This window comes from Protomyctophum parallelum (genome assembly GCF_964188405.1).
Source record: "Protomyctophum parallelum genome assembly, chromosome: 3".
Classification (NCBI taxonomy): domain Eukaryota; kingdom Metazoa; phylum Chordata; class Actinopteri; order Myctophiformes; family Myctophidae; genus Protomyctophum; species Protomyctophum parallelum.
This window is the reverse complement of record NC_139698.1, coordinates 32,209,283-32,220,772: the sequence shown is the minus strand read 5'-3', so window position 1 is coordinate 32,220,772 and position 11,490 is coordinate 32,209,283. Positions and strand designations below refer to the sequence as shown.

General features: G+C 40.6%; 2 protein-coding genes across 2 annotated transcripts; one reads left to right on the top strand and one right to left on the bottom strand.

The window, feature by feature from the left end:
- Positions 1-1,069: 1,069 nt before the first annotated feature.
- On the bottom strand, positions 1,070-3,301 carry spag1b (sperm associated antigen 1b; the record flags this gene model as incomplete). The annotated part of the gene is made up of 8 exons (XM_083762131.1): positions 1,070-1,135; positions 1,394-1,517; positions 1,933-2,038; positions 2,137-2,249; positions 2,347-2,414; positions 2,506-2,628; positions 2,800-2,959; positions 3,147-3,301. The coding sequence occupies 8 exons, from the start codon at positions 3,299-3,301 to the stop codon at positions 1,070-1,072; spliced, it is 915 nt and encodes a 304-aa protein (XP_083618257.1).
- An 880-nt stretch (positions 3,302-4,181) lies between these two features.
- On the top strand, positions 4,182-10,502 carry fbxo43 (F-box protein 43). The gene is made up of 6 exons (XM_083760234.1): positions 4,182-4,298; positions 5,700-6,582; positions 7,020-7,976; positions 8,666-8,765; positions 9,648-9,842; positions 10,029-10,502. The coding sequence occupies exons 2-6, from the start codon at positions 5,741-5,743 to the stop codon at positions 10,281-10,283; spliced, it is 2,349 nt and encodes a 782-aa protein (XP_083616360.1). The 5' UTR covers positions 4,182-4,298; positions 5,700-5,740; the 3' UTR covers positions 10,284-10,502.
- Positions 10,503-11,490: the final 988 nt, after the last annotated feature.

Genomic DNA, 11,490 nt, shown 5'->3' with positions numbered 1-11,490 from the left:
TGTCAAATCTAGCCAGAGAAATACTTAATATATATACTTTTCTTTAGTAGGCAGTCTTGTCTGGGTTATTAGCCTGGGATGCAAAGATTATTATATATTTTTTTATCATCGATTTTGGAACACAGGCCACAGAGGTGGTAAGTCTGGTGATGCAAGTTTACTGGAATATACTGTATACTGTGTACACACACGCACGCAAGGATATATTGGACAATGTTAATCATGGAGTGGTTCAGATAAACTCACCCGTCTGTTCATCCTCCTGTTCTTCATCTACCTCTTGTATGAGGATCTTCTTGCCTTTGGTCTGCAACTGTGATTGACCTTCTCTTATCTTCTTACCAACTTCAGTCAGAAGTTTCTAAAAGCCAAAATAACAAAATCTAAAATGATGTGGTCATCTTATTTGTCCCAGACTCATGCTTTTAGAGGGCCTAAAATGTTTGTGCACGTGGGTCATTCACAAAAGTTCAAATTAGATTCGTATTAATAATACAGTTTATGGGGGTGGATAGAATTGTGTTTTTATGTTATATTTGTCAAATGCTATTATGCTAATAGTGGGCTCATTACCCAATCGCTACAGCAGAACATTAATACTAGTCATCAACCAAATGCAATAGATTTGGGATATGATATGTAATCTGTCCTTTATACTGTCCTGACTTGACTACAAAACAGAATCATTCTAAACTATAGCAGATCTTGGATAGATCTGCAGAAAATGTATATTCTCCAATTAATGTGCTTATGAAAATATGATGTGCAACTTCTTTGCCGTCATCATGTTTATTTAATACTGCTATGACAACTGAATTTCCCTCAGGATAAGTGTCTGTCTATCTATCTACATACCACTTAAATTGTACTTAGTTTACAGTTAGTTTACACACAGTGACATCTACTGGGCAAATGGGCCATTGAAAAAGAGGTACTATGCACTGTGTGTGCACTGCAGCATACAATTGGTTGCTGACATTAATCTAGCATGTAATTTCTGGGCCAAAGTTTGAGGTTTAAGCATTTACAGTAGCTGCAGTATTCTGTGGCTCTTCACGGAGCACAAGTCTTAGGTCCTCAGCGGCCTTCTGGAGGTTTCCCAATTTCTCCTGAAGGTGGGCACGACGTAGCAGGCCTGATGAGGAGACCGAAACCAGTATAAATACGACACATTTCTACTGGACAGTAAAGTCTCCATTGTAATCTGTACAAATGCATTGCAGTGCTGCAGAACATGAAATGAAGTCTCATATTATTATCATTACTATTATCAATTATGTCCTGTAAATATTACAAACATGATATTTCTTTTTACATGCATTCCCTTAGGTACAGTATTATATTATCATCATGCGTTATGTTCATGAACATTAGGAATTAACCAACCTTTCACATTGCCTGGTTCTAGCTCCAATACAGTCTGGCAGTCTTTCATGGCATTGTGCCAGTGTTTCAATTTAATCTCAGCCTGGGCTCTGTTGTTGTAAACTACGACATTTGGCATAATGGATATACTCCTGTAATGGAAGAGCAGTAAAGAAACAACGGAGTTAATGAATGTAAACATGCACTAAGGGTTACCAATACCACACATGTGAATTAAATCTGACCTAGATGTGCATAGTAAAAAAATATCAAATAAATAACAGGCATGAGGCCATAATTCGGTAGTGTAATGAGAGTGTACAATACTATTCCTATCAGAGGACGATAATTAATTTGATCTAACACACCCAGGGGTTTTTCGTCTTCTTATTGTCTAATTATTTAATTATTATGAAAAAGAATTAATTGATAAATATTTGTACATCCCTTTAAATTGTGCTCAGATGGTGGGGGAACACTTCAACTATGACATAAGAGTCAAATCGGTGTGAATAAAGTTGTTGTTACATGAGTTTGAACAGCTTTAGGCTAGTGTAAAGGATCTACCTGGAATAATATGCAATTGCCTCCTCGTAGTCATTGGCTCTGAAAGCATCGTTGCCTTTGTCCTTTTCATGATTTGCTAGAAGAAGCTTCTCCTGCTGAGTGAGCACTGCATGCAAAGTTAGAAACATTATGTCTCTCTTACATGAAAAGAGAACTTAAACCAGTGAGAAACAAATTATAACTTCTAACGATAAAATATCTTACACGTTGCATTGACTTTGGATTTGATTTTATGATGGCCAGAGTTTCTGATGGTAGGAGGATCATTACTTGTATCGCTCCGATCAATTTTTTCACATTCATTTTCAACGTCAAATCTGGAAGAAAAGAACCACGGTCATGATTATGTAATGATAATAATATTAAAAATTCCAGATGTATGAACAAGTACAACAAGTAACAAAAAGGTCTAACTTGTCCCATTCTTGGTAGTTGCGAGGGAGGACCTTCTTTGAGGAGGTATTTCTTTGTGGAACTGGATTCTGAAGTGGAAATTAGAATAGGCTATATTTTTAAGAATGTATTTAATATAACAAGCAGGTGTACTGTAATTTAGTCAGTGTTGTTCATTACCTGAGTGAGCGGAACAGAGCAATTGGAGCCCCGTACAGGAGGCACGTTTTCATTCACCACATCATGAAACACTGACTGCTGTTTTAGTGATGATTCAATGCCTTTGGTTTCTTCTTGCCACATCTATGAACAGTAAAAAGGAATAATAAATACAAGGCTATGTTTATCCTAGGGGGCTATACACTGTATACAGCCTAACAGTGGTACACAACCACCACAAGAAAGTGTTTTAATGATTTCTTTGCTGTCCACCATTACTGCTACAAATACTGCACTATAATGTATAATAGCTACCTTCAGGTCATCAATGATTTGGCTCCATTCATCTTTAGGGAGGCTGGCTGCTGTGGCCACTGGATTTTCCTTTCTGAGAGCTCGGCTCTTGGGGTCCAATTTTTGCAGGTGATTCTCACAGAACTGGATCAGATCGGGGTAAATACCCTCATCTCCAGACCTTTGATACATTCACATTATTGTATATATCATATTCATGAGAAAATCCATCTTTCAGACATGATGTAGGCTATAGCCTAGTTGCTTTGGATGATGAAAATAAATTCAATACATTATTGAGTGATGGAGGATGGGTGGCTAATTGGCTATAGGCGAAATAAATGACAAACAATGTAAGTAACTCTTACCTCAGCACTGTCATTATCTTCTCCAGGTATTTAACATCAGTGCAATGTGCAATGTAGTTGTAGTCCAAATGCTCCACTGGAATCTTCTCATGGCGACTGAAATTGGCTGAGGTTGCCTCTTCATTTAGAAGAGAGGAGCATGTTTTAGCTGCCATCATGGCAGGATTGTAGCTACAATAGCTTGTCGATATGGAAGTGTCTATATGGTTACCAGGTGAAATCTGCGTTGATTACGAGCTGGCAAAGTTATGGCTAGCCGGCCGGATAACACATGTTACGCGTTTAAATCGAAGTTTATTTTAATTAAAATAACGCAGCAAATGAGCGGAAAAACGACTAGGCCTACACATTATCCTAATCCTTCTCTTAACCATAGAGATCAAGTAACTTTTACCCGTGTGACTGCAGCCTGCAGGCTACCAAAGAAGACAATGGGTTGCTAGGGTTACTACACACCAAACGCAGCAGTACTCCCCCCCCCCGCCCCTACAACTTTATTGACTAATAGACACCCCCCCCTACAACTTTATTGACTAATAGACACACACAAAATTGTGTGTGTCTGTCATGCTAAAAGCTAAATAATCGTCAGTGCATAACAAATATGTTATTAACATTTCGCGCCTTACCATTCCTTTTTGTATTATTGTAAAGTCTTGCACTAAAGTGTCACTGACTCTCATTTTTGACAATGTTTTTTATATTACAGATACCTTTATTATTAAATCAAATATGCAACTATATATTGTCCAACTACGACAGAGGACTATTATTATTAGTTATTATGATGACTAGGCCTTAGCGCACTTATTTGTGCGTGTGTGTGTGTGTGTGTGTGTGTGTGTGTGTGTGTGCGCGCGCGCGTGCGCGTGCCTGCCTGCCTCGTGTGAATAATTAGGTGACGCACTGCTCTGCTGCTACATCCTTGGCTACATCGCGGAAACCACAACCAGCTGGCGGAAACATGTGACACCTAAAATAGGCTCCAAATTTGAACGCTTGTTATTGTGGGAGTGGGACACAGACTCAGTCTCAGCTACACACAGACAGGGAGTGAATGGACAATGCTCACGACTCCTAGCAGAGGCCTACAACTATTCGGATTTCGGGCCAGATGCATGAAGTTTAGCGGCTGGTTTATTTTATATTACAGTAAGTATTGTTACTTTTATGACAAACGTGTTTTCTCTGCACCACATGACGGTGTTTAGAGAACAAGTCGTGCTTTCTATTAAGTATAGTGTAGTAGTGCTAGGCTAACCCAAACCATTCAGCGTGCCTGCTGCTCAGATTCCCTATAAGAATTCAGAATACGCCTTTATTATACAAGCCACCCCAAGTATCTTTGTAGACTGGCTATAGCATTATTATTTTAGTAGTAATAGTAGTAGTATTATACATCGTTTCCTAAACAACGCCATAGAAGCATAAGCATTATTGCCATTTGAGCTTTTATTTAACCACAAGCCCATGGTATTCTTTGCCAAAAGAACAGAATGTACAAGTGTGTAGATCAGTAGGATACTTTATCTGGCAGTCTGGAAAGCGACGCCGTCATACTACAAAGTATAAATCCAGTGTTTTGGCGGCCACAGCTGAGTTTTGAGCGGGGTGCCACAAAGCTTGCATAGCAACAGCGATGGACAGAGCAGTAACCTCACACAGCTGACATTTGTTTGTTTGTTTCCTACCAGATGCACGTGATTGCAATTTGATTGTAAGCAACAGTTTTGTCCACTGAAAATAAATGACAACCGATTAGTACTACCGCACTTATCCGTCCGCCCAAGCCCCCCCCGTCCCCATTTTTCTTTACATATGTTTTCCGTTATTTTCAGAAGTGTATATCTGTATGTCTTTAAATGTTCTGATGAATTGAGAATGGAGGACCCTAGTCTTTAGCTCTGGTCCATAGCTCTAATGCGTTGCATTTCGCATTAGAGCTATGGACCAGAGCTAACAAGTCTTAGTGCCTTTTCTGGTTTTATCCTCTTAGCAGATTTTGTATTGACCAGTACTTTAGTTGAACTGTATGTACCCATTCTACAAACTGTTATTAATATAACATTCTCAATCAATCAAGACCACCATTTCCACAAAGGTATCATTTTATGCTCCATGGCCACATGCCTGCCGCATCAAATGTTGAATGCCAGACGGCGTGGAACATTGATACCCAGTTGGTAGTTGATGATTGAAATTCTTTAGGAATAATCCATTTGAGATGTATTCCTAGACATAATATAATATACCGGTAATGTTAAAAAAAAGTAAATAATGGAAAACATTAGACAACAACCAAATTATCCAAACAATAACATAATATCAATAACAATATCCATTTACAAAACAAGTAAACAGACAATGAACGAACACAAGTCAAGCAAGCATAAGGAATGGATCATAAATTCGGAAAGATCCGTCATGAATGTCATGATAGTATACAGAATATTTAGAGTGAATAAAGTGTTGAATTATAAATACAAAGTTACTTAGAAATGACGTGGTAACATTATCCCAGTGACTAACTTTTTTTTAAATCTTTCCTTGCAGGATATTTTACACAATCTACCTCGTGAGTGTATCAGAGGAAAATGGATTTCACTCCTGACAATGTTTACCTTCAGAGCTGTAAAGACCAACAAATGTCCTTTTATAAAATATCATTGATAGACAGTGGCTACTGTGAATCTTTTCACAGCCCAAGGACAGCCAGTGTCGACAAGTGCAACCCGCGTAGTCCTATATCCTGCTTTCCAGATGAGTGTGATGAAAAGCCTAAAGAGAACATCTCGTTGCAACGACATCAGTGCAGCACCATGTCTGTCACACCGAAGAAGGAGAGAACCAAAGAGTCTGGTAGATCTTCAGACAAAGACTTCAGGAGGGAACAACAGCCATTGTCAGTTGGCTGGTGTGAAACCCCTAAAGTATATAAGAAAGATGTCTCGTTACGACGTAGGCTTCTTGCGGGCGAACCGGCCACAAATGTAAAAACCGACAACACAAGAACTTCCAGTAAAATTAATGATTTGTCTATCAGCATCATGTCAGAGCCGTCCTTCAGTACATTCTTTGACTTTCCAGACACTGTAGTATTTGGAGCTCTGGCTTCAAGCACTTTAAAAGTGGAGCCAGTTCAGCCCCTTTCTGGTGGAAAACGACGCATGTTCTTCTCTCAGACGAGGACCTCTACTTCTTCAGATGGTACTGCTGATTTTGCAAGTTTTGAGAGGCCTGTTTTGGTCACGGACACAGTCCACAATAAAAGCATCATCTCGGACCTCACTATCGCGTTGCCTGAGATGCCAATTTTGAGTACCTTCCTGTCTACCTTGACTGAGGAAAACTCTCAAACCCCTGTCAACCAAAGAGTGTCCAGTCATCCAAGTGTGTTGATCACACCATTGTCCACACCTACTATTAAATACCAGAGGTAGGTGCATTTTAATATTGCATATTTCTAAAATAATATCAAGACAAATTACTTAAAATTTTAAAAAAAATCACACTCGTGTGAAGTGAGGGGTGCTCTTATCAAAACAAAATCACATTCCGACCAATCACAATTGGCATCTTCAATTTTCTGCCCTCACTTTTTGAGGGCCCTCCTATATACAGGTTTAATGTTTGTTTTTAGTTCAATTTTAAAAACGCTATTGACAATGAAGGGATTGGAATTTAATGTTTGTTTTGACACCGTTTGTTTTACATCATCATTACATCACCTAATCATAGCATGATAAGAGCGCCCCTCACTTCACACGGGTGTGATTTTTAGTGGGGGACCCGAGTCACCAAACTGTAAAGGGTTTAAGTGATTAAATATACAATGCCAGGGTTATTGACTGACTACCAACCAACCCATCGCAGGTCGGTGAGTGAGGACAGCGGTTTCGGTTCCCTGGCCACTGACAAATCCCAGGACTCATCGTTGGACGGCTCATTCCAGGAACTCCTACCATCTTACAGGAGCTGTGAAAGCAGCCAGCGGCGTTCCCACCTGCAGCGTCAGCGGAGGCTCTCCACGCTCCGAGAGGGAGGCTCCCAGTCTGAGGAGCACGGCAGGAAGTCAACCAGCACAGTGTGTACCAAAAATGACCTGCCACAAGGCAAACATCAGCTCTTCCTTCAACACCAGAGCCTCTCTAAAGAGAATGAGGTGTTTGTTTTTGACAATGCCACTCCATGCAGAGCTACTTCCATCAACCTCAGTGACATCGTGACCCCCGTTCGTGCCACATCTGACAAGCAAGATGATTTTACTCCCCTTTGGACATCTGATTCTGTATCCAAGCTAAACACAACACCTCTCAACACAGCTTTCCATGCCCATCAGGATGATTTTACTCCACTCTGGACACCTGCATCCAAGCTAAACACAACACCTCTCAACACGGCCTTCCATGCCCATCAGGATGATTTGACTCCCCTTTGGACACCTGCATCCAAGCTGACGCGACACGATAACACACCACCTCTCAACACAGCCCCCCATGCAGACTCAGACTATGTGACCCCTCTTAGCATTACCACACTCAAGCTAGAAAACCTTTCTCTGACCCCGGCCCTACAGCTGGTCCACGCTATATGTCAGCAGAGGGCCAGGAGACTGACGGTCCAGATCCCAAGCATGGAAGAGGAGCTGAAGTCAGCCTTGACATTGGCTGAGACCCCGGTGTCATTCAGGACCACTATGCCGCTGGCGGGCCTCATTGGCAGGAAGATGGGCCTTGGGAAGGTAGATGTCCTGACAGAACTGAATAGCAGGAACCTCAGACATATCCTGTCTGTCATACTCGCTCATCTGGCCCCAAAGGAGATCTACAGGTTAGTAGGTTAACTAAGGTGAACTAAATAAAAACTATAATAAAAAACAAACCAATTGAAACTGTATTGTGTTTACAAAACTAACAAATGAAACTATAGACAAAATGCCCTTTTAGTTTTTCTCGTTACCAACAGTAACTGAATATTTTTTATATATAATTTTTAAACAAATGGTTTTGTTACCATTGCAGTCTGCAGTGCACCTGATGCATATTAAATAACCCAAAGTATGAAAAAAGAAATTGAACTAATAAAAACTAAACTAAAACTAAGCGCTGTCACAAAAATAAAAACTGCAAACCCGCTCTAAAAACGAACTAAAACTTACTGAATTACTGTAAACTAATTTCAAAATGAACTTAAAGTAATGAAAATCACACTTGAGCGGCAATTCCTACTCCCAACAGACATAAATAGGGACACGGGGCCAACCATTGGAGCAGTGTTCACCGCTCAAAAATCCAAAACTATTATAACCTTGCAGGTGAGAAGTTGATGACCCTCAGTGTATTTGAAAACATCATCACAGTTTACCATATTTCAAGCCAACGATTCACAAAGTGAATTACGTGCTTCTAAGTTATTATGAATGGAGGTCAGTAATTTAATTAATTCGATTGCAAAGGTGTGTTCAGAGGCCATACACGTTCAGTTCTAAGTATTCATGTTTTTTTGTTTTTTTTTTACAGGTTCGGTCAGGTGTGCAAAAGCTGGAATGAGATGATCTTGCAAGACAGCAAGGCCAGCTGCAGGAGAAGACTTTACCTGGAAGCAGAGGCTAATATGGAGGTACCACAACATTTTGCATTAGTCAGTGTTTATAAGGGATTTAATCATGTGAAACACTGTAGCAGTGTGGTTGATGTTTAGCACTTCATGTCAGTGAATATCAAGTCCAATGGTGGACTGTGGCTTTTTTCTTTTGACCAGAGTGTGGTGGCTTAACTGTAATTGTCTCCACCAGGCCGAAGGCATGGGGGGAGAGTATGTTTTGCACTCCGTCCGTCCGTCCGTGTGTCCGTCCGTCCGTGTGTGTGTGTCCGTGAGCAGCTAATCTCCGGCACCGTTAACCCGGTCGATGCCAAATTTTGCACACACACTCCCTGGATGCCAACGATGAACCTCTGCCCCAAAATTTCCAGAACGGCCTGTTATAGTGCCACCAGGAGGCTGCTTTGTGCAAAACAAGTTTTTGCACAGTACACCTACAGATTTTGTCCAAACATCGCGCAAATTGGTACACAGTATCTCCATAGTCATGTGCTCAAGACGGATGTGTCTGATATTTCATATTCCATCCTAATTGGCTAACATTGGCTTTCAAATTTTGCAGGATTGGCCTGTTTTCCTACTAGGCTGAGGAATATAGCCCACCCATTTCACATTGGCCTGTTATAGCGCCACCAACAGGTGGATTGTGCATGCGTGCGATCAACACGGATCTGCACCATTTCCCATATTCCATCCTGATTGGCAAAGATTGGAACAAACAAACAAAAAACATGTTTATATTACTCCTAAACATTCCTATCCTCCTGGTGGAGACCTGTGCCCAGTAGGGCACTTTTTCTAGTTCATTAATGCTATCCCTGATCTTCACGGATTGTCTCCTGCGTGTGTTTAAATGGAGAAAGCTTTTAAATGAACTGTGCGTTTTTGTTCCATGTACAGCTTGGTGGTGCTCCTGTCCCTGATGCAGAGACCAGACTGGCCCTTCTGAAGAGACAGGTTCTTGCATCTGTTCAGGCGAGAGCCACCAAAACCCCAACCTATTGCACTCCGCAGTCGGCAAAAGTCATTTTAACTCCGGTGCAGCGCTGTGCGTCAGATCCTGGCAGCAGCTGTAAGCGGGAGAAGTTCATACAGGTAAGTTGATGAATGACATTGACCATATTGAAAGTATAGAATAATGGTTAAAGTCTTTACACAGATTCATTCCCAGTTTTAATGGGTTAAGAAAGAATGGAAATTCCAATTATTGTCTTTGGCCTTTTTTTCTTTTTAAAGCTATACTGTACAGACAGTGTACAATGTCTTTGCCTTTTGAAACAGGTAGCCAAAACCCTCTTCAAGGACGAGCATCTCAAGCAATGTCCACGATGCCAGCATCCAGCAAGGTGTCACTCAGTGAAGAAAGAGGGTGTGTGCAGCAGAGCTGACTGCAGTTTCCAGTTTTGCACAGACTGCATGTGTGATTTTCACGGGTCAAAAGAGTGCTACAGCAGATCCGGCTCTCGCAGCCAGAGCAAAAAGGACAGACTTCTTCCAGGAAGCGCTCGCAGCAAGCGGAACGTCAGGAGGCTTTGAACAGGTGGATTGTGAATTTCTTTGGGATACATCTCACATGGAACATTATTGCACTGGTTTTGCTACCAAATGTCACGGCACTTTTTCATTACATTGTAGTTTGTGTGTTTTTAATTGTGGATCTTGAAGCAGCCTCACCAGCACATATGCAATCAAAGACAATGAATTTGGCTGTCGAGTTCTCCTCTTCCAAAATGTTTTTCATAAACTGTTCAATGCCCACTGTTGTTGATCTAGATGTTATTTTTGATAGCATAGTGCTCAAGATGGCTATTAACACCAATAATAGTCAAGTCTGAGATTTTATACCAGTAATATTGTTCTTGCTGTTGGTGCCACATTTTTGGCATAATTTTGTAGTGTGAATTTTGCACTTTTTTTTCTTTTCTTTTTTAATAAACATTTTATATACCACAATTATATGTATCCATGTTTTCTTTTCGTATCATTGTAGATTTATTGATAGTAGCTAGATGGGAAATGTTGAGGGAGAAATGGGGAGTCAGTGGCATGCGGCAAAGGACTCGAACCCACGATGCTGGTCAGGCTACAGTACATTGGAGCCTAGGTGCCCACATTGGGCACGGGTGCCAACATTGGCACAGGGGAGGGTGATCACTGGCACACTGGCATTTTTATTTTAAAATTAAGTATTGAAAAAGATTAGGTCAGTTAAATGAAGTCTCCTCACATCTATACAAATTACATCTTGCACAATGCACATAATTCAAACTAATTCAAACTCCTGACTGGGGATGGAGTTTGCAAGGAGATAGTTGGTTCGAGTCTTGATCATTTATTACATCTTGATGTGAAAGAATACATTTCTAAAGAAGAAATAAAAGTTGTTTTGTATAGCCCATGAACAATCAAAATCAGTTGCAAATATTTGATTAGGACAGGGGACCTTTAATTGCCTTTTTTTCAATCTGAATCCAAAATATAAAAAACATGTTTTGTTTAATTTGATTCCAGCAAACAGAAATTTGCTATTTTTTATTTCCTTTTTTTTTTTGTTCAGAATTGAAAAATGTGAAAACGCTAACCGAAAAATCACAAATGGTGGTGCCTTGGTCAGGGGCAGGGGGGCAGTGAGGCTGGATTTGTGTGAAGCCAGTAGGAAATCCTGACTTCCTGAAAGTTCATAAAATGGCCTGTTGTGGTGCTGTCATTGGGCCCAAAAAACCCCATAGCTCCACAGAGGTCC